The sequence below is a fragment of the Battus philenor genome, unplaced genomic scaffold, assembly GCF_028537555.1.
Source record: "Battus philenor isolate CCGP_79_NKW_IND1 unplaced genomic scaffold, ilBatPhil1.0.hap1 SCAF_4, whole genome shotgun sequence".
In the NCBI taxonomy this organism is placed as follows: domain Eukaryota; kingdom Metazoa; phylum Arthropoda; class Insecta; order Lepidoptera; family Papilionidae; genus Battus; species Battus philenor.
In genome coordinates, this window is record NW_027181704.1 from 841,664 (window position 1) to 866,544 (window position 24,881).

General features: G+C 34.6%; 1 protein-coding gene across 1 annotated transcript; it reads right to left on the minus strand.

The window, feature by feature from the left end:
• Positions 1–14,901: 14,901 nt before the first annotated feature.
• On the minus strand, positions 14,902–21,115 carry LOC137928919 (beta-1,4-glucuronyltransferase 1-like). Its single transcript, XM_068771924.1, has 5 exons — positions 21,081–21,115; positions 19,829–19,889; positions 16,423–17,333; positions 15,440–15,636; positions 14,902–15,110 (listed from the first exon to the last, which is right to left on the minus strand). Exons 1-5 carry the CDS (start codon positions 21,113–21,115, stop codon positions 14,902–14,904), a joined length of 1,413 nt encoding a protein of 470 aa, XP_068628025.1.
• Positions 21,116–24,881: the final 3,766 nt, after the last annotated feature.

The following is a 24,881-nucleotide window of genomic DNA, read 5'->3' on the forward strand; positions in this document are numbered from 1 at the left end:
ATTAATTATTTCAATCATTGCAGCATAATTGAGTTTTTGAAAGTCTAATAATAGGTCGTCTAGATTTAGAATCTTGTCGTCAACATCGAACACAAGATGTTTCAAATTGTAAATATCATATTCACAAATTTAACAGATCCGTTATGGGTCTGAGTATACGTATATATCATAAAATATGTATTAAACCTTTTTTATTATAAGTATATATGTTATATACGTATGTATGTATGTTTATGTATGTCTATGTATGTTTATGTATATTTATGTTCATTTTTTTGTGAATATGTATTTTTTTTGTACACGTGAACTACCCTTTATAAGTACTTTTATCTTTTCCTTACTATGGTTGTCTGTAAGATTGCCTTGTGTGATAAGACCGCCCATTGTACTTTTCTGTATATTATTGTATCTGTATATTGTGGATCTTATCGTGTACAATAAAGAAAATTAAATAAATAAAATTCCACTAGATATCTTAGACCTACCGTTTCTTAGTTTTAAATTTAAAATTAAAAATATTTTGTTAAATAAATCATATTACAGCATTCAAATTTGAGCAGTGGTAGACAGCGGTACGAGCTCGCACTTGCAATCGAAGGTGATGCAATCTGATGAAATTCAAACTTTGTACATATATAGGATTGCCAAAAAAAATTGCGCAAAAACAAGTTTCATAGGATAAGCAGCGCCCTCAGAGTGCCATAATACACTACTATTGCCAACTCGATTGCCAAACGTGGCGATTATGATATATCCCCTCATAGAAATCTTTGGGAGAGACCTATCCCTTGTAGTGGAAATCTATGAGTTGAAACGACGATAGCATTTAAGAGTTTTCAGTTTATCGACATGTGTGTAAGTTAGTTTTTTGACTTGATTGACATTATAATGTGCATATAAAATAAATTGTTGAGTTTCATTTAAAAGAGCAACTGTTGACTTTCTGATCGCCTGTTAGATCAAGATTCCGATCCGGCGGTATCTTTTTTTTGGGCCCCCTATTGGGAGCCTCTCGTACCCCTATTTTGTTAGGGACAGGGACTTTATTTACAAAAAAAATTTCAGGGTTTTATCTTTATTCTACACTCACTTTCATTCTTCTCAATTTCTTGTATTCTTTCCTTTTATCCTTCACAATATCAGTGAATTTTTTTTTGTTCTTTCATTTCTTCTTGCTTTCATCGCCTTACTTTCCTCATCCTTTTTACTCTTAGGTGGATAGGTACAATTTTATTTCTAATCTTTACTTTATTCTTACATTTTCTATCATTATCTTTTAATATCACAGGTTTGTTTAGATTAGACTTTTTATTACATTAGAGTCTTGTCCTACATTCTATTATTATTTAATAAGTTCTTTTACATGTGCATATTATTCATTTTGGTTCAAGTTTTCCTATTTAGTTTTGTTTTCCAGGGCACTAGCTTACTGCTTATAGTGTTATAATAATTGATGATTCAAACGTAAATGCCTACTTGAGTAGATATTTTGAATTTTACGTATATGTAACGTCTTCTTGCCAGACGTCTTGGTCAAACTACTCTTCTATCAGGATGCTTGCAGCCGGTTTGCTTGCACAACTGTTTGCTTGTTATAACAAGAGAAGACGTATTACATATTAAAGAAATATCATATATTTAATGGAATCAGGCGTTACCTTGCGGAAGTCCATCCTAAGTTAGAAAAAGACTAATATTTAGCCCCTTTCGCACATGCAGTGGTAGTCGTGCAACAAAGTGTACCGCTCGCCAGCCCGCTGATAAATGCGTATGCGGCAAATAATGCGAATCACACAACTGCCACCGTCAAATCACTCAACACGTGTTTCACCCCTCCACGGGGCACCCTGAGGAGCCATGTTACACCGATTAGTGCCAAACACAGAGTCTCTGTGGCTAAATATTGGTCTTTTTCTTACAAAGAAATATTAGTATCTAATTGCAAAACCTTCTAGAACATTCGATTCCAGAGCGTCCATCGATGTATACCTAATGCGTAATGCATTAGGGAAATAGTAATATAAACTTATCTGCATTCTTCCTAATTAAATTTGAGACATGATAAATATCTTGTACTAAATTATATTTATCAATTTGGCTTAGCCGGCATTGTTTGAAGTCATGCGCCAAAAGTGCATACGCCCCAACCTACGACCCGCGTCAAGAGAGATTCGCTGTAATAACTAGATGGCGATCTCTCCTACCAGCCCAGGCCCGAGTTGATGAAAGTAGAGACTTGTGTATCATATCCACGCGCACTCTCTCTCATATAAGTTACCTCGTAACTTAGCATAATTAGTTTTATCAGTATCGCTTCGTTTCTGTCAAAAGCTATCCCAATTTTCACACTACAGTCCAATAAATATCAAAGTGAAAAGCGCCCCTGTTGTATATGGCCGGGGACGCAATATCTTTTGTTTGTAATTACATTCCGTGATAAGATATAAAGTAGCTGTGAATAAAATGTACATATTTTCAATAAAACAAACAAGAGATAAGAGGTAATCAATAAAAACATAATAACAAGCGTTACAATTCATAATGGAACTGTGATTCATCGGCCTTCACCCGCTGTTCAACCGTAACGGCGCGAAGCATAAGCGACAAGCGATTTTCAAGAATATCGGTTGTTTAACTATATAAATTTTAATATTTTATAATATATAAATTTTGAAGACAGACTTAACGCTGATGTTTTTTGCCAGTTAAACATTTCGCTAAAATAAACCCAACATTAATATACAATACAGTAATACCCCGCTTTACGCTACCCCGTTATACGCGGTTTCCTATAACGCAAATTTCGCGCTCAAATGCCTCGAATTATGCGAAAGAGTGCGTATAAATATAATGTAGTCATCAACTTCTCTATGGTCGCGGGATCCCAATCCCCAACAGTGTTGAGTGTTATGAACGTATTTTACAAGAACGTAAACAAAACGTTACCCAAAAGACAATAGATGTATTTAACCGTAAAAAATAAGAGTATGTACTGCATAAAGTGATCCTAGAATTAAAGTGATTGATTAAAATGATTTGTATTTTTTTGTAATAATTTTTGACTATGTTTAATCATAAACCCCGTTATACGCGAATTTCAGTTAACGCGATTTTTTTGGAACGTATCCCTCGCGTAAAGCGGGGTATTACTGTACTTATTTTTATCATTTATGAGCGAAGCATTTGACTTCTATCTCGCCTGATGTTGAGGAATAATAAGACCTACGATGGTACATGTTGGCCTAAAAGAAACCTATTCGCTCTTGTCTTGAAGACTTCTAGGTTATAATTGTCTGGAAACATTGACGCCGGTAGGTTGTTTCAGGCTGTTCGCGCTATAAAATTACTAGTGAAACTCTTAGTGCGGGAAGGAATTTCAACCGTGAACGGATGTAGTGAATCCGTGCGTCTTGTTGTCCGACGAAAGAAAAAGATGGGGAAATTATTTGGTATAATTCCGCTAAACACTTTCCAAAAGGCAGTCTGTAGAACGCCCATAAACTGACAACATTTTGCTGATGTTCCAAGTTATCAGCTTCTTCGCTCGTCTCTGTATGGATTCCAAAACTTGGAGCTACTACTTTATGAATGTAATATCAAACATAAATTTATTTTTATTAATTTCTTAAATATTACAGGATATTTACTTCCAATATGTCATTGACAGCTGTACCAGTTATAAGCCTTCAACGTTTTCTCCTTAAATATCGAATACATTTAAAAAATTAAACTCATGTAAAATTCCATTACAACATACTACAATATTAGTAATTAATAAGTTTCTCAATACTTTGTTGATGAGAAAGTTTTGAAAATTGCACAAAAACTTTCAACAAAATTACATAAAATGGTTATTGAAAATTTATTAAATTGACAGTTCGGTATTAGCTACTCATTTTTGACAGTTCTCTTACAACGTTGTGCGTTTGACAGTTCATGCAGTGCGAGCTTATATTGTCATTTAACAGTTGCATGGGTTGGTACCAACACAAAGTTACAAGATAGCGACCAGTAAAGTTAGCGACCATAAATTTAACTTCAAAGTTATCTCTCTGAAATATATTAAAATAATTTATTTTTTACACTAGTACTATTTGATATTATATTATTTCTTCGTAAAGATTTGTCAATTCATAAAGAATTACAAAAGCTACTTAAGAATAGTAAGGCACCCGTATTGGCATACCACTGTTCATTTATTTCTTATACACGGTCAGGATATTTAGTCAAGCTTGTATTATTTAATATTACTCGTATTTAAGCATCAAGCATATATTAAATATTATCTTTAAATAAATAAAAATTATCCAAGGTAATAAAAAAGCTATATAAAATCAACACACGCTACATCTTATGAATTGGACGCGTGTCGAATTTTTCTATTAAATTTCATTATACGTTAGAGCTACAACTGTGTCAATAACATTTCGGGGCAGTTTCCCCGGACGATCTCATTTACGATATTGTTTCCACGGATAAACCGAACACGTTTCTGGATCGCAAAAACACAATATGAACCATTCCACATTGTTGCTCTACAGCAACTGCTCTTTGATGTTAAAGTAATTCTAAATTTAAATTTTACAACTTGACTTCCCGTGACATTGACTGTCATCTGTCCACCCAGTGGAGGGCTTGCCCAAGTCTCATCTCCCATGGTCGCCAATTAAGAACGGAAGTAACGATTGTCGATCGCACTAGCAATGTGGCATCACTCACTACAGCTTCAGCGAGCAATTCCTCTGATCTCCTCATTAATATTTTTATTAACTTTTAATTTTATTCAAAAATCAGAGCAATCATAGGCAAGATCAATATAAAAACTATATTATAAACCATATAACCATGTTTAAATCTGTTATGGTCCAGATTAAAACAATACAATCTAAAACATTTTAACTAGAAGCGACACGTGGAGCGTACGGTGATAAGGTGAACAAACTACCTTATTAAAGTCAACAGAGGGCTTTTTGTGCAGGCCGCTTCGATCCCATGGAAAATCTATGGGAATGGCTTATCCAGCACTGAACGTTCTGTGGCTGAAATGAAGTTCTTGACTTATATAAAAGAAACACAAGTAAATATTCCAAAACAAACTCTGTCTGTTTTTTCTTGATAACTTTCTCAAATGTCCTTAATAGAGTATTTAAAGTAATTTATTCGATATATATTTATATATACATGTGTGTGTCGGAACTATGTTGTTTCGGCAGGTGTCAATAGATGGCGCTAGTAGTATCCCAGGATGAACGTATAAGAGTCACCGCGCGGTGAAATCTTCATTAACAAAGAAGACTCAACAATGACATATATCACTACAAACCTCTAATACGACAGTAGGATCACCATCATCAAATATATCATCATAATGTCAGACGATAGAAATATACTGCAACGTATAGATATCAACTATAGATAGCCTAGATCCGACATCCAATGAAAATAACTATGTCAAGTAAGAAAAGGACCAATATATAGCTACTTCCGCCATGTATATATATATATATATACATAAATATATATATATGTGTGTGTGTGTATATATATATATATATACGTGTTTTAAAAATTCGAATAACTATTTATTAAAATTATTAATATATATATGTATATATATATATATATATATATATACTACTACTATTCTTATATGACCGCTTTCATTTCCACCATTCGCCTCCCACCTACTAAATTTCACATGAAATGTAAAAAAAACCACATCTACTTCAATTACACTTACACAGAATGTAAAAAGTTTAAAGTGATGAATGTGCAATACGCGGCGTTAAATACTGCACCTTTGGAAAGAGACAATCTGCTAATTTCGGTTTCGTAGAGTGTTATCTCTGTCGCACGAAATACAAATAGTCCCGGTATCTATTAGGAGCTGTTACAACAAGTATCATTCGCTTCTTTTGATAAATAAATAAATATATACAGCTATAAATATATATATATAAATATATATATATATATATATATATATACGGTATATACTGCTATATATATATATATATATATATATATATATAGCAGTATATACCTACGCCACGTCTACCAGCTTGTGGTCGTCAATCCTGAATTTTATTTTTATGTCTGATTGTAGTGTAGATTTGCGAAGCAAGCAACACGGCGGACGGATGCCACACGGGACTCTCCCGACTTCCCCACCTATTATACTACCACTTACGAATTATTTTTCGATCTACCTCAGTGAGAGTAACATGGTAATATATATTAAAACTGTACTACATTGAACTGATACGGACAAACCATACTTCATATCACTGCATCCGCTATATATTCGTATCGACAGTTATTATTATAGAATAAATAATTATATTATATGTACTCTGGGAATAATATCCTGAAACAGAAAAACACTCTCTACCTCTCTTTCTTCTCTACCTCTAACTCACACCAAAGCCGATAATCAAGTTCTAATTAACCAAGGCTATGGTTCAAAGACAGGAAAGGAAGACCCGATCCACGAAGCTTAGGGGCTAAAGAGCGAGGCGGTCATCGTTGTTCGAATAACAGACAACCTCGGGCAGTATAACGGTGTCAAGCGGTGGTAGCAATATCACGTCACACACGTGCGTGTATTGCACGGACGAGACTCAAGACGCGATCGCAAGATTCATCTATGTGACTACGGCAACCGCCGCACAGATACTGGCGCACAACCTGAGGATGACAATATGGAGTAGGGAAGTAAATTGTAAATAAATAAAATAATAAAGCTAACGTGAAATAAATGTAAAATAAAAAGAATGTATATAAACAAAAATAAAATAAATAAAATGCTAATGTGTAACGAAAGAGGAATGGAAGGTCATAGAGCGAAAGAGAATGAAAGAAGAAATGTGGAATGAATGCTGAATGGAAGATCATATGATGCATAAATGAAGAGAAATAAAAAAAAAGGTTGTGAAAAATTAAATAATGTTAAATAGTCCCTGTCCCACACATGATAGGGGGTACGAGAGGCTCCCAATAGCGGGGGCCATAAACAAAAAAAAATATGGGGTAGAGATGAGGAAATAGTCGCACGAAAGGTAATCTTAAAAACTGAACATTGTTAGGGCGTCGTTAAGATAGATTAAGGCTTTAAATCGGAAATAAACGTAAGTAATCGGGGGACCGGAAATTAATGTCGTTTCTGCGTATGTCGATATTTAATTGTCATTTCGTACCTCATTACGTATTTGCAGGACGTTGTATACTAGATGGCAAAAGGTTGTTGATAACGAATGTGAATATACTGTCGATTAGAAATAAAAACTTGATAAGAATGTAGTCTTATGAAAATAACTTAAAAAAGCGATATTACTATCCCGTCTAAAACTAAAGCACGGACGCTAATGTCTGTGAAATGTAGTTCCTAATATTAGAACAAAATAAACATAGTTATTTTTTATTAATTTGCAATAGACGGAACAACTGATGCCTTTAACAATGCTCTTTCGAATAGGAAGATAATTGAAAAGTTTATATCAACGTGTAGAAAATGTAAGAGAGATAAAAAAAATAACATGATAGTGTGTTTATGAGGTCATGTATATATAGCTTTATAAAGAATTAACACACTATTCTTACTCATGGACAATGGTAGAATTGAACACAAAAAATAAGTTTACTGAATTTATCGTATACTGTTTTTAGATCATAAAACGCGTTTGGGTATCCAGCATTTCTATTTCAATGTAATAAATGAATTTTCTATATAAATAAAATTATTGTCTGTCTGTTATAATAAAATAACCGCAATTTACTACATGCATATATACATATAGATATTTATATATTTATATATATATATATATATATATATATATATATATATATATATATATATATATATGTATATGTGTGTGTACGGTACATGTATCAAAATTACACTTTTTTAATCTTTGTCTATTTGTTCCAGTTAATGTCTGGCTGGATCGATTTTGACGAGACTTATACTGGCTGGTAGCTAGTGTAACTAAAGAGTAGCTTAGACTACATCTGTTTAAGAAAAAAAATTAAACTAATTATAACTTTTATTAAATTCCACGCATAAAAAAACATTATATTCCAGGACTTTACACCTTGCTGCATATAGAACTAGAGGTAAGTTTACGAATTTAATTCGGTTCCCACTTTTATGAAACCTGGTTCCTCCGACATTTTTCTCTCGTGATAAACGATCAGAATAATTGATTTAAATAGAATTAATGTGATACATATATTTGGTTAATAAGATCTGCTAATGAAAAAGATACAAAATATTAAATCATTTTCTCTGAAACAATACATCTCGATGGTTGTGACGTAAGAATTTGCAATTATGCAAATGGAAATTTAAGACGAGAACATTTGCAACAGCGGCGAAAGAGCAATGAAGATCTACGGATTACATGAATAAGTATCCAACCCCTCCCCTTTCATCCCCAACTCCTCCACCCCTCTCCCCCCTCGTGTATTTGAATTGTAAATTACGTAAAAACCCACTCAACGCCTGCAGGCCAGACAACTGACGTCGACTATGAAACATCACGATGTAAAACATCTAAAAAAACTCTTCGCTTATCGCTCAGTAATTCACGGAGTTTAAAACGACTGAATCGTATCTCCGAATAAATTAGAACCTATCCCACTGATCTCGCTTTACAAATTTATTCGTGAAGTTTTCTTCTTTTTTTTTTGTTTTACAAGACGACTGTCTGAATTACTGGCTTTTAGCTTCCGCGGCAAATACGAAACGTCACAAAAGGCCAGCAGAAGCGATGTAAATTTAAAAAAAAATGATCGCTGGAAGGTGACTGCGATCACAATGCCAGAACCAGGCTGAATAATACAGTAGAAGAAGCAATACACAGAATGTCGAAGATCGGCACATATTTAATGGAATCAGGCGTTACCTTGCGGAAGTCCATCCTAAGTAAGAAAAGGACCAATATTTAGCCACTTCCGCACATGCAGTGGTAGTCGTGCAACAAAGTGCGGTTGTTGTGTAATTCGCATTGTTTGCCGCATACGCATTTATGAGTGATTTGACGGTGGCAGTTGTGTGATTCGCATTGTTTTCCGCATACGCATTTATCAGCGGGCTGGCGCTAAATATTGGTCCTTTTCTCACATCGGCACATATAGCGTGGCATGTGCGCGATGAACCAAAAAGTTTCACTATCCCTAGTAAAGGATACAATGCAAAGAGAAATTTCCTCTGACTGGAGTTAAAACAGTAAAAAGTCACATATTTCTCAGTGTTTTACTTATAAATGTATTAATTAATATAAAACCATATATAACAATACAAGTTACATTACATCATAGGAATACAACACAATAACATATAGAAGATTTTCACCGAAATTGAAATAACGGAAAAACATTTGATAATAAAAGCGCCAGCCCACGTCAAGCGTTAGAGTTTGAATTTGAAGAACACGAGCCTTGGCCTGGTGCCAGAAGCCTGGAGGTTTGGCAGCTGGCATTCAAAGCTATAAGGCCATTCCCAACCACCTCCGTCAGCAAGCAGATATCACATGCACTCGAAATCTCAAGCGAACTTGACGCCTAAGATCATATACTTAATTAAACCTTTTTCTTACCGGAGTACGTTCCGCCTAAGTGACGTTATAGAACCAGGCAGCACACCGCGAAGTGTGCACATTGCATGGCGGTATGCTAATGTTCGAATTTTATCATTTGTGTTACGTATTTAAAGATTTACTGACTAATTAAAAATAGAAGTTAGGATAATTTATTTGGCTGTGATAACAGAGATCTACATATAAGCCGACATTACAATTTTTACGTTCATATTTATATTCCCGTCTTTTTCCATTTGCACTGCAAACAACGCTCCTTCTACTGTGATTTATTCCTACTGATTTATAAATTTAAATTAAAACGTCTTTCAGTCAACCTTAGTAGAACATTTTTGCGGTGATACTTTGTTTATATTTTACATTTTAGTTTCCAAATACATAGTATACTTTCGAAGATTTGTTTTTACGTAAGGCATTCAATAACATGATTGTACGCTTAGAGAAATCAATTCAATAGCAATGCAATATAAGGAACGATAAATGGATGCCACCTAAATGCAGCGCTGGTACATACGGCGTGTCAAGTGGAAGCCGTCTAACTCCGGCGCTGGTAACGAAAGAGCTAATTTAAACTTGTTTATTGTAGACCAGTGATTCCCAAAGTGGTCTATATCGACCCCTAGGGGTCTATGACAACCTGCAAGGGGTTACGTCAGCGATAAAAAATTTGGGGGTCCATGAAATGAAAATGGGGGTCCACAGACTGGACATCATTAGCCGAGGAGAAATGTATAATTTATTATTAAATCATCAGGTTCATCCTTTTCACTAAAAATATTGACTTATTGCTTATGTTATTTTATTTATAGTTTATTTTATGTTTATTTAATGTTACGTGTATTTTACATAACAGATACAAAATTTTATTTTGAGTAGTTTTAATTTAAATTCAATTAATAAATGTATATATTAACATGTGTTTTTACTTTAAATTTTTAACACTAAACTTCACTACAGTTAGAAATTTACGGGAAATCAATAACAGGTAAGTAGGGGGTCTACCCAACACGGAAGAAAAGGGTCTACGACACAAAGAAGTTTAGGGAACTCTGTTGTACACGCTAGAAAATATATACGTAGTTACATAATAGTAAAGAAAAAGGACAATTGGCGATCTTATATCACGAGACAATTTATTCCAGACAACCTTAGCATGGTAACATTTTATTTATCCCTCTACATACACAAACTGTTTTATTTTAATTTAAATTTTTTCTTTTGTACTATCAATATATACCATATATATACCATATATATATATATATATATATATATATATATATATATATATATATATATATATATATATATATATATATATATAGATATAATATACTGGAAGTAATATCGGTATAAGTTTTATAAGCTTTAAGCGTAATTAAAATGTTTTGCATTATTCCTCTTTCAATATGTGTATTTCTATTTTTGGTTTGTAAAATACGATTTTTATTATGTGCAATATATGACATAAAATATATATTTTCGTGCGCATTTTTTTAATGTCACTGCGCGAAACGTAATGGCGGACGTTTTAGAAAGTGAATTAGTCCGTTTCCCGCTTAAATGGGGCATGGCGCGAGCGCAGGTTAAAAATATCAAACTGGCCGCTAATAAAAATTCCGATGCGCACGGTTTTTTTTTAAATGTATTTTTAATGTCTGCTCGGGATACAATTTGACCTGATTTTCGTGTCATCTGTCATGTTTTGTTTTAAATTTCATTTACTTGATTAGGCACAGCGAAATATAGCTTACAATCATTTGAAATACGTTTTTGTTTTTTATTATATTATCTGTATTAGTTAGTTGAGAGAATAGAGTAAAAAGGAGTGTTTCCAAACCTTTTTGGAGTTCTGCAAGTAATAGGAGAAACCATGAAAAACAAGAAAAATGAAAATAGTAAAAAGAGTGATAAAACTGCTATGATATTAGAAATGTAAATTAAATACGATATAGTTAGTAAGAAAATAAACAGAGGCTAAGAAAAAATAAATTGTTAAAAAAATGATGAAAATAATAAACGTAAGAATTGTAGAATTCTGAAAGCAAGGCTAAGTGAGTGAGGCGATTTATAAAGGAAAGTATGGAAAGGAACGAAAGACATTGAGAAGGACGAAAGATAAGTATGGGAATAAATCAAAATTATTTGAAAAATTATAATGTAAATAATGATCCTGTCTACCCTTGATAGCGTTGAACGGGAGAACGCTTAAAACGTGGATATCAAAAAATCTATATCACAGTTCATTCTGAAAAATGTCGCCGGGCTTTTTCGACACACTATGATAGAAAAACTTTTAAAGCTACCACGTAAGCCTTGAGCGAAGTAGTGGCATAAGTTTTTTTTTTTGCAAATGCGTCACAATAAATAAGGTTACCCCGCCATGGACGGACGGTTATTGTCCACCGTTTAATTTATGGGAACTGAACCCGGGACCGTGCAATATTGTAATGCCGTTGAATTAATGACTTTAATTTTTATCTGCCGGCGTGCGATGTTTCAAGTCCTATAAATTTGTGTTAATTTATTTTGGGGTAGACATTTTACAAAAGCGTTTTGTTAATAAACGGATCACATAATTTGTATAATGGAAAAATCAAAGCGATCCCTCACTACCTCTATTGCGTATTCAATTATGTGTTCAGTAATTCTTTTCTGTACTTAATATATAAAATAATTATAATAAAAAAAATAGTGACGTCCATAGTGTATTTACTACGCATCGTGAAAAACTGTATCAAAGTTTCGACTGCAAAAAGTCTTTAATTCATTTTTAATAAACGGAACCAGATTTATTAATAAAATTCTGCGAAATATTTATAATTGCAACATTAAAAGTAAATTGACGGAAAAAGGCTTATTATTCAATAAACGAATATTTAAATAAAAAGAATCCTTTGCTGTGATGTCGCCTGAGTATTTTGATTTCATTTAGGCTATATCTGATAAAATAACATAATAAGTGTATGTGTATAAATCTACATCGTCGAATAACAATTATTAAAATTAAAAATGTTTATATTTTCATTTTAATACTTCACGATATACGATATTGTTTGTTTACATCTTAACACGCTTTTTTTTAATTCACAGACAGATAGTTAAATTTAATCTGTGGTAGACTTAGGAAAAGAAGTGTTATTTTTGGTATATTACCTATGATTTTTCTGTTATTCCACCAACCATAAAAATCTTACTCGTGCTTTAACGAAATTATGAAATAAAAAATTAACTAAATTTATGGAGGCGTTTTCCTGTTTTAGAGACTTGTTTATATTTATACAGACTAATAAGTTATAGCTGTAAAATCTTTAAGATTCAAATTAATTCCTCAATTATTATTCGCTCAATTAATTCCTGGTACACCCTAGTTAAAAATCGGTACTTTCAGACAATAAATAACGTAATGATAATATAATTAGAAAAAAAAATAAAAATTTCGTATTACTGCATATTAAAATTAATTATTGTTCACAATCTGTTCCTGCAGAGTTTGTACTGTCAGAAGTTATTGGGATGTCGTATTTAAATAGAAAAATAAATTAATGTAACATATTTCAGAGTTATACATACGATTGAAAATAGGCTTAAAAGGCGTTTTGCTAACAAATATGCTATACATTTACCATTTTAAAGCTTTATATATATAACAAATCACCCCGTGTATATCTATAAATTATTAATTCTCGGACAGTATTATTTAAAAATACATAATTATTTGTAAAAACGAGATTAAAACTATAGGCGACTTATCATTGGTTTATTTAAAATGTATTTTAGAAATAAAATACGTGTTAATCTTTTGACAATTCGCCATTGCTGTCAAAAAGGGCGCGTAAAAATTAAAAAAAAAAGAAAGCAAAGGTAACATAATATTCAGCCCCATCAAACATATATTTTTTTTTCGATCGACACCGTAATTTTAATCGACATGAAAAAGATAAACTTTCTTTTCGCCCACGTACGTGACGTGAATCGCGTGGGTGACGTGGGTTACGTAAGCTGCGGTCAGGGCAGGCCAGCTGGAGAGATGCCAGAATCAAACACATCGCTGTTTACATGTATTTGCACCCGGTGTTCCCACGTAGTTGTTTAAAAATATAACCCAGTTAATAATAAACTATGACATCAGGTGTTCAGTTATCTGTTTATTGGTGTTAACTTATTAGTCGTTGTGATTGTCTCTCATGTCGTCCGTGACAAGCTAAGCGAAGGTTCAGAGTTGAGGAACCCTGTCTAGATTGGACTATCGAAGAGCTGGAACACTTGAGGCACACCTGAATGGCTGTCCGTACCGCGCTAAAATCGGATTGCCAGTTTCGGTTGCAGCAAAGGTCGAAGAATAAAATATGGCATCAATTATGGACAACGAGGAGAGTCGCGGGACCTTTCTAGAGTACTGCAGAAGGGTCATAAGAGAGACCATTAAAAAGAGCAAGTAGGCAAAAGCAAATGTGTATAAGACAAGTCAAGATAAATACTTAAATCTGTGATAAATGTAAAGAAGGTAGAAAAGTAAAAATTAAGTTCGCCCCACTGTGGAGCCCACGCCAAATTGACCGTTAATGAAGGCAATTCAAAAACGAACTCAACACAAGTTTAACCCCTTCGATTTAACATAAATATTGAGTATGTTAACTAGGGAAGAGAAAGAATTTTAGAAAGGCTAAGGTAGGAAACAGTCGTTCAGTTCGTTAGGGTAAAATTTAGTCTAGAAATAACATGTGTCAGACAGGCTGAAACGAGATTATTAAAAAAAGTAACTGTACGCATGAGGTTGATATCTCCATTCAATCAAGTACAATAAATTTTAGAATGATTTGTAAACATTTTTTGAACTAGCTATACCCGCGGCTTCGTCTGTGTGGAATTTAACACGAAAAATCAATCATTTTTTTTTAGAATTCTTTTATAATAAATGCCAACAAAACCTACCAGTATAAGTCCCGTTAAAATCGATCCAGCCATTTCAAAGATAAGCCGACAGACAGACAAAAATTGAAATGACTAACAAGTTGGTTGTTAACAGGCCTTTTAATTGAATAGGATATATTGTGTAAAAAATATGACGTTATGGAGAGACTTATTGTCCAGGGTAGAGTGGAAGGATGGGTCGAACCTTTAAGGAGTCGATCTGGAGTCGCGTGCGAAATGCCATGGTGATAGAGAGATGGGCAATATGAAAGAACATGTAATAACTCCCATGACCATAGCTCTACCAACAGCACAAGACTTAAAAGTATAAAAACCTTTAGGAATGCAGAACTAGAGTAGGGGACGAGAGTAGAGAAATTCTCTATCCTTACTTAAATGTAACACTGTAGAAAACAAAATCAAAATCAACATCGAAATTGAGGTCGAAGTCGTAATAGAGATCGAGATCAAAATCGAAGTTAAAGTCAAAGTCAAAGTCAATTAGATCGATATTGAAATCGAAATCAAAGTCAAGGTCAAAGTCGAAGTCGAGGTCGAAGTCGAAGTTAAAGTCGAAGTCGAAATCGAAGTCGAGATCTAAATCAAAATCAACATCAGTATCAAAATCAAAATTATTTGGATAGGCATTGTTGTCCCAACAGGATACTACCACCGGCTCAGAAGGCAGTTCTGCTTAGAAGAGACGACGAAAAACTTACCATATACTCTTCACAGATATTGTTTTATAAATCGTGCTTGTACTGTGGAGTACACCGCATGGATGTTCCATACGGAATAATTGATAAAATTACATGTTTATTCTACACCTGCTTAGAAACACCTCGGTGTGGCGACGTTATCTCTTCTTCCAAATCGTCGCTCAAAATTCGCGGGTTACTTAAGCGATTATATGAAGCCTCCGTTACGGCTACAATTGTGTGGTGAGTTTAAGATGGTGGAAGTTACCTGTGTGTTCCTAGTGAAGCCGTATCCCAAGAAGCGTTCGTCGTGAGGCGGAACCGTGTCAGGCGCCACGTAGAACGGCTCGTACAGCAGTTCGAAGTTTGTCACGTTGTGACTGACGTGAGCTTGACCGCTTTCATTTCCACCATTCGCCTCCCACCTACCAAAATTCACTTGAAATGAATAATACACATCTACTGCAATTATATGTACACAGGTGTACCAATTTCAAAATAGTGAATGTAGAATTCATTTGAAAGCAAATAGATTTAAAGATTTTACACCTATACTATCGCCCTGTATAAAATGGTCTCGTAAACATGTATTAAATTTAAATTATTTATTGTGTACTATCTGTCTCTGCAGATTTTGTACAGTACCCGGCGATTTATATTGCACATCGACCTTTGGAAAGAGACAATCGGCTAATTTCGGCTTCGTAGAGCGTTATCTTTGTCGCACGAAATACAGCGACTGACAAAACGTCACATAGGTAGTGAATATGAATATCTATTGGAACTTAAAATCTTCCGAATAATACTCATATTAAATAAAAATATCGATTTCATTTTATTTATTTAATCGATTAAAATTTGCTCAAACTAATAGTTTTCAATTTAATTCAACTAAATTAAGGTATATCTATTTTATGATATATAATATATATATAGAATACAACACTAACAATAGTGTAACTTATTCTATATTTAAGTATTAAGTCTATCATATACATTTGAAAAAGTATATGCTACAATAAACCTCACATTGCATCTTGAATTAGTTCTAGTAATTAATTAATTCTAGTTCGATTTATGAAGAATGATCACTTTCTATGTTGATGCCCACAGCTGGACACTATCGTTTTAAGTTATCCCAAATCGAAAGCCTTCTCTTCTATTGAAATAATGATGTATTTTTAATTTATCTCTAAATAAAAAACACTTACCGTGAAAAATTTGACGCGTATTGATTGTAAATGAAGACCTTCCTGTGGAAAGGTATTGCCAGCTTGTTCCGCGATAATCGAAGCAGCTCGGACTTGTTCGCCGGGAATCTGGCAACCCTGCGATCCAACTCGTAGGTTGGTACCACGTAAGCGCAAAGCGGACACTTCGGCGCCGTCCCAAGAAAGTCATCCAGGGACTCTGACATACCCTTCGAAGGTACAATGTCCACATCTACCAGGAACACGTACGGTGTGTGACAGTTTCTTCTGGCGAGGTTCCGCAGATGGTTTTGGGGGTAAGGGTGACGTGCTCTCCACGCTACTGTGTCTGCTCGTCTTTCTCCTGGAGGTAAAGGCTTCGCGTCGCAGTCTCTAGCCCAGGTGGGCACAGAACCCTCGGTTCCAGGTCGATCAACCGGCGAGGCGGCGTGGATTGCTATTCGGGAGTAAATCTCAGGGCGGCAACGGAACAGCCACGTGGCGAAGGCTCTTAGAAGCCTCAATTCGTCTCCTGCGACGAAAACAGCGACTGAAATAGGACCCGTCCAATGAGCTGCTATTCTTAGAAGCTCATGTAGTCGCTCTATGGAGCTTTGGGTGGCGAGGCAGACTTGGCGATTGGAGGAGACTTCAGCGTATGTGTCTCCCACTGCTGCGTAGTCGAACATCCTATATGACCGGGATCCATCCCAGCGGCCGAGACGAAGATCCAGGCGCGCGATAGGGTCGTCATCCAGGCTCGAGCCGGCAGCTTCAAGGCATGGCTCACATGTCGGAGGCTCAGTTGGTGCTGGGGTCACGCGGGGAGCGCACGACTGCGGCCGAAGCAACCAGATGTTGGCGACCGCGTTGTACAGCACCAGAGCTATCGCCATCATCGTCACGAAGCCCCACTGGCAGCGCCAACGCCACTTTAATTAAATACAAAAAACTAATCAATAAGACGTCCATTTAAGAAATTCAATAAGAAAGGGGTATTGTGGAAACGTCAAGGAATATCAAATATAAAAAACATACTGTTAATATATGCTATTGTATAACATATGTTACATATTTGGCGGGTACGAAAGGACACAGTGGTTGAAGTCTAAAACCTCTGTTTAGGTGGCAACGCTCGAGAACTGCCTGAAGAGCCTAGGCCCTGGAAGCCTTAGATTGGTAGACTACAAAGCTCTCAGTCCGCTTAAGTAGACGACCTATGGAATGATTTCAATTATAATTTACCCATCATTGGAGGCTATCGTATATTACCCTGTCTTGGGTACGCAGGAAAAATATTTCAAACAATTTATTCACTTTCTAATTTTATATTCTCGCTCTCCTTTCGTCCTTCTAAATTTCTCTCACACTTTCTTCTTTTCCCCTTCACATAATCTTTCATTTGTTTTCATTCTACTCTCATCTATTTTCATTCTATTACCGTATTTATTTCATTCTATTTTCATCTACTTATCTATTTTAATTCCTTTTCATTCTATCACCGTATATTCGTACATCACCTATTTTCTTTCACTATTTCCTCCTGGACTTCTTTTTTTACAATTTTAATATTTTATCTGTATTTTCTTTAACATTTCTGCTTTATAATTTTTATCTTCTTTTATTATTATAACATATCTATATCACAATATTGCAATTTCTTTATTGCATATTTTTCTTTACCTTTTCCGACTATCTTGGCATTTTTGTCTTTTATTATTCTACTTATAATCTTTCTGCATTACAGGAAAATCTGGCGGGTTTCCTCTTATTCCATTCAGAGGTCACGTAGCCCTCCTCTATTCCCTCCCCTATGGAATGATTAGTTTCAAGGGACCTTTCGAGATCTCCTCGGGTTGGGTGGTCACTCTTTAATAATAACCGTTAAAAGTTTCATTTAAAAAGCGCCCAAGAAGCGGAAACTTTACTTGGTTGGTTGCTAATAACTGACATCCTGTAGATCGACAGGTACAACAGTGTATCGAACGTAAGATATTATTGCACAGATCATTGTGTAACGGTTCCTCTAATGTATGTGAAGAAAAGAAAAGTGTATCTACACTCTGTCGATCTTCTATCACTCTGTGTTTGGCACTAATCGGTGTAACATAACTCCTGAAGATGCCCCGTGGAGGGGTGAAAAACGTATTGAGTAATTTGGTGGTGGCGGTTGTGTGATTCGCATTGTTTGCTGCATACGCATTTATCAGCGGGCTGGCGGGCGGTGCATTTCATTGCACGACTACCACTGCATGTGCGGAAGTGGCTAAATATTGGTCCTTTTCTTACTTAGGATAGACTTCCGCGAGGTAACGCCTGATTCCATTAAAGGTCTTCTATCAGGCACAGAAGATGAAAATTATGTGAGTTATTATATATCATCCGATTCTCGCATACATTCCATTGAAATGGAAAAAATAGTGCCTATATAATTGGTCAGCAAATGAGATATGTACACCATTAAAATTATTTAAAACTTTGATTACCTATATCCAACTACTGTTTATAAAACGATAACTTTGAAATATTTAACATTCATTTTATTTATAACAGATTTGGTCACTCCAATAACTTCTGTCAGTATAAAGCCTACAAGGACATATAGTAAACATATTGATTTTAATATGTAGTAATACGAATTTTGGAAACGCTTTTTATTTCTCACTCTCTTTCTCTTCAACCCACCACCCCTCCCACCCGTCTATTGATGACCTCTCGTTCCCTTATTATTTTAAGGACAATACTAATATTATTAATATTTTTTTCATATTAATTTTTATTTTTACGTTTTCTCTTTCTTCCTTCTTTCAACCTTTCCTTTTTCTCTCATTCACACACACTCGCAGTATTTATTTACGTTTCACTATCACATCGCATCATCTTTGGCCACATTTCTTAGAGATTTTTATTATTTCAATTTTCGTTTATTATTATTATTTATTTCATTTATCATATACAACATATTTTTTTATTTTTCTATTTTTTTATGTAACGAATCAGTCATTTGGTTTTATTTCCTTTTATTACATCAACGACTTATAAAACCGCTGGAAAATGTGGAGGCACTCGTCTTTCAAAAGGAAACCGATGTTCCTGTAATTAATTCTCCCAGCTATTCCTATTTCTGCAGTTATTTATTATTTCCGAAACCACTGACTTTTCAGTAGGATATACCGTATATTAATTGACTGCAAATGAGACATAGATTCAACTGTAAAGCTTTAATATCTATTTCCAATCAACCTGTATGTATTGTAGATAGTTTTGATAAAGATATATAGCAAAGTAGGAAATATAGTGAAGAGAACTACGGTGCAGAACAGTCTTTGTAACCTTACGTAAACGACCACCATTTATTCTAAACCTTAGATAACTTACAATTACTGTTATATGTCAACTAAGTTACAAATATTATACATAAACTTACAACTTTATCTCTGCGTAATTTCGCCATTGATCTTTGAATCGAGCAGCGGACGGTCGAAATCCTGAAGTAGATTAACTATCCAACAGATGCATTTTCACTGTCACGTGTAGCCATATACCTGAAATCCAAAGCAATATATATTATATACAATATATTTAATGGAATAAGGCGTTACCTTGCGGAAGTCCATCCTAAGTAAAAAGGACCAATATTTAGCCACTTCCGCACATGCAGTGGTAGTCGTGCAAGAAAGTGCACTGCGTATGCGGCAAACAATGTGAATTACACAACCGCAACCGTCAAATCACTCAACACGTATTTCACCTCTCCCCGGGGCATCTTCAGGAGTTATGTTACACCTATTAGTGCCAACTCTGTGTTTAGCTAAATATTGGTCCTTTTCTTACATATATATAATATATAAAAAAGATATATATTAATTATAACTTTTTAATTCTATATGTAGCACAACTCCGGTCATGTATAGAATACTGTAGCCGTATATGGAATGAATCGAAGTACCAGCTCCAAGCTTTGGTCTCCATACAGAGATGAGCCGAAAAGATGATTGGCAACGATGTTTTGGTTAGCTTGAAAGCTTCGGATTCACGACACTCGTATGTAAATGATATCCTTTCCACGAGCACTAAGCGTTTTGCTAATACTTTTATAGTTCGAACAGCCAAGGAGTAGAACAAACTGCCCCATTGTTTCTAGACAATCATAACTTAGGAGTCTTCAAATCTAGAGTGACTATGTATCTTCTTGGCAAGCATATAGCATTGTAGATCTCGTCATTGGATCAGGCGAAACAGAGGTCAAATGCTTTGCCTATAAACGACCAAAAATTATTGTATGGACATGTGGTGTTTTAACACGTTCACTGCGGCTTGAGGTCGATTCAGCCTCATGGTAGACTTTGCACTGGTGCGGCGCGTAAAACTCGTGTTTTCTCTCTAGTGCGACGGCTGTTTACACTCAACCGTATAAGATATGACAAAGACAAATATAGCTTTCTTTATGTCTGCGAAGCGTTGACTCAATATTGTAAAAAAATATTGATGAACATGAGGAAGAAAAGGCCTCAACCGCACTACTAGGAAGTTCAGCTTGAGGCTGATTCGACCTCAGCCGCACCAGCTGAAAGTTCTTCAAAATTGGGCCCGCAGTGAACGTGTTAAATGCAACAGATGTGGGACTATTTTATGGCACATATGTAAATGTCTGCAGGGACATAGAATGCGCCACGTACCTGCACTCGATTGCCAATCCAACTAGGATCTGCATTTGATTTGCAGGGACAGCTTAACCTATAGTCCAGAGTGTGCAATGCACACGGACAGCTAAGAGCATCGTCTTGGAATCTATCGCGGTTCACCGCTTAGTTTCGCAACAGAGATGTTCTACAGGCGTAAAAACAATGTGTGTTATTCTGCCGTCATAAGAAAGGCCGTTACTAATACCATACTGTTAGAGCTCTGTGTTTGGTACTAATCGGTGTAACATAACTCCTCAGGATGCCCTGTGGAGGGGTGAAACACGTGTTGAGTGATTTGGCGGCGGCAGTTGCGAGATTCGCATTGTTTACCGCATACGGATTTGTCAGCGGGCTGGCGAGCGGTGCACTTTGTTGCACGACTACCACTGCATGTGCGGAAGTGGCTAAATATTGGTCGTTTTCTTACTATACTGTTAGCTATACCTACTTATAAAATAGCTTGTTGGAATATGAAAAGACTTTCTGTCTGTTGTCTCTGACCATTCTGTGCATCGAGATCGACGGGGCTTGATAAGAGGTAGATGTCCTGACGTCAAAACGGGGAGCGGAATTTATATAAATTCCGCTTTAAGGACGGTGAGGAGTTCCGAAACCTTCACGATACAGAGGAAGCGTTCCGATGGAACGGAGGCTTTACGGAGTTTCGCGGCAAGTATGCAGATCTCATCGAGGTCTACATTGGCGAAGTATTGCGCGAGGGCTTTGAGTTCTTATAATTACACCCGTCGTCAAATAACACCACAGTTCAAACTCCGACAACACCATCCGATTGCAGGAATGTGGAACAGTTACAAAAATCAAATCAAAATCAAATATATTCTTTATTTAAATAGGCTGTAACAGTTTTAAATCGTCAATAAACATAACAAGTCAGACATTGTTAGCACTGCAGGAACCTAACTCCTGCTCGGAAGGCAGCTTTTAGCAAGAGCCGGCGAGAAACTCAACAGTTGCTCTTTACAAATGTAGTTTTATATGACAATAATAATGCGCGACAATAATAAGCTTCCTTAGTGAGCATCAACATGTAATTCCACGCATTAACATCAGTATAGTATTCTTAATTAAAATAAAATACTTGATTTTAAATTTCTACAGTTTTAATTCCTGCATTAATTATCTCCTTCAGTGCAGAAATATCCGAGTTAGATATTTTTTTGGGATTCTTTTCTTGATTCTGGAAATGTTTTCAAGTTTAGAATGCATAAACGTCTTTAATAATTTACTTTTTTTCCATTAAAATATTTAATTTATGGTAACCGGTGATAAATATTGCACATGGACCTTTGGAAAGAGACAATCGGCTAATTTCTGCTTCATAGAACGTTATCTCTGTCGCACGAAATACAACGACTGACAAAACGTAGTCACATAGGTAGTGTTGGACAGAGATAGTGCTCTACAAAGCCGAAATAAAAGTCAAAAATGCAGTTAGTAGAATCCCGATATACTGGCAACTTTTCGCCGATGCTCCTAGCATAGACAAGAATTGAATTCACTCGAAAAAAAATACCTATGGATTCCAAAGACAATTTTTAAAGAAAATAACAAAATACGAAAAAGATTGATCTTACTATTGAAGCCCACACTTGAAACTACATATTATATCGCCCAAATGCTAATTCACGAGTCCCAATTGACGATACACTTCAAGCAATAAGAGAATAATCGCCTAGTTGACAGAAGCAAATCACCGGATATATTTTCCTCGGTCTCCCACTTCCCCGCGCTTTCCTAAGGCGCGGTACAGTGATTTCAGTAACACATATTAACATCACCGAACTCAAATGAATGGGACAGTAATTTAATGGGGCTATGGCTAACGCGTTTAGTGTTACCACTTTACAATGCTTAATAAGATCGAATCGATTTAAATTCAATCGATATCTTTAATCGGAATACCGCCAAATGTCACTGTATAAAATAAATAAATAATCATTATATTAATATTTTTTTATTTAATATTTTTTACAGAGTGATTGGTTATAGATGTAAAAGCTAAGAGGTGAAAATATAACTTATTTGCAGTCAATTAACATATGATACACCCTATTAAAAATAAACGGTATCATAAATTTATAAAAATAAATAAAATTTGAATCTCTGTTTATAATATTAAAGTAACCGCTTTTTACTACATGCATATGATATATACGGTACATATACCAAAATTATTTTTTTTATTTTTATCTGTCTTTGTTTGTTCCCGCGAAACTCTGAAATGTCTTGGTCGATTTTGACAGGACTTACACCTGACAGGTAGCTGATGTAATAAAGAGTAAATTATGCTACTTTTATTTTTGAAAAATTCCACAAAAAAAGTAAACAATTTTTTTTTTCTGAATTTCACGCGGACACGGGCGAAGCCATACGTACAGGTAGTATTAAATAATTTAATTGTACTAGTAATATTTCGGATAGTGAATAAAAAGTTGTCAAATTTCACAGATTAAATTTTTTTATTGATTACTATGCATAATTTGTACTGACAGAAGTTATTGGCCAGTAGCATTCTAAAAGAAAAAATATCTTAATGTAACATATTTCGGAGCGTTTTCGATATACAAGGGGGTTTTGAAATAGGTGTACTCGAAACCTTTATACATTTTCATTTTAACCTCTCTTTTTTATGGATGAAATTTATTTTTTTTAATATCATGTAATCGCCTTGATATAAAATTAATATTAGAAGTATATTTGTAACACACAATTAGTTCTAACCTTTTCAGTTTTTTTTTGATTATACTCTCGCAAAACTTACCTCCAGAAGCAAAGCAATAACCTAAGTATAATCATAAAATATTCTAATATTTAAGAAAATTAATATTTCTTTTATTAAATAAGTTTCACTGACGCCCTTAACTTAAATATAATTTTGTAAATAAATATTTTTAATTACAATTTTACCTTTAATTCTTGTTGATATTTCGATCACTTCAATCCAAATTATTTTGTCATTACATATATTCTATCACTGTTAATTATAACACTATAAAATCTCTTAATAAATTAATAATATAAAACACATATATATCTTCAGCAAATAACATTAGTTTATTAAAAACAACAGTTTCAAATTTTAAGGTTATAACTTTAAATAAATCATGGGATAACCGACTATAACTTTACAATAAATAAACGTTGTACACTTCATTGCTTAAATAAATTAATAATTTTAATAATAACTAATAAATATATGCGTTTAACAATTTAATAATAAAAACAGATGGGTGTTAAAATTTCACATTTACTAGACATGCGCTTAATTTGGACATGCGCAGTTCGCCCCTTGTCCGGTCCATCGCAGCTATATATTTTTGCAGTAAATCTATTACTTATACCTCTTTTCATACAATATGAATTAGACGTTATCAAATGTATTTTTTTCTGTGTTATGTCTAAATTTAAACTACACAATAATTCATTACTGACAGTTGGGATACTCCCACAGTTGGGACACGTGGTTTGACATTTAATGTATATTCTGCATTTTGATGTTAAATTACCTCTGTTTCGTCACGACGTTATGTTATAAATCAACAAATAATGCATTAGCACCTGCCGTCTTTCTCATCGCTTTGTAGTATCGAAAATATTTCAAAGCATATAGCAAGCAAAAAATCAACATAGATATGTGTTTACCTAAGTTATACGTTGCTTAGAAAAGCGTACAAAATTCGTGTAATAAAAATACACAATTATTTACAACATCGTGTTAGATGAGAAACCTACGAAAACCTTGAATTTTTTTTAAAAAAGAATAAAAAAAAATTT

Bases quoted from the DNA above. Each gene is read 5' to 3' on its own strand.
- LOC137928919 (XM_068771924.1), bottom strand. From the start codon at position 21,115: ATGCAGATCCTAGTTGGATTGGCAATCGAGTGCAG. The intron at 19,890-21,080 runs GTACGTGGCGCA...AATCTACTTCAG, and splicing joins GGATTGGCAATCGAGTGCAG to GATTTCGACCGTCCGCTGCT. The intron at 15,637-16,422 runs GTAAGTGTTTTT...GAATTTTGGTAG, and splicing joins TACGCGTCAAATTTTTCACG to GTGGGAGGCGAATGGTGGAA.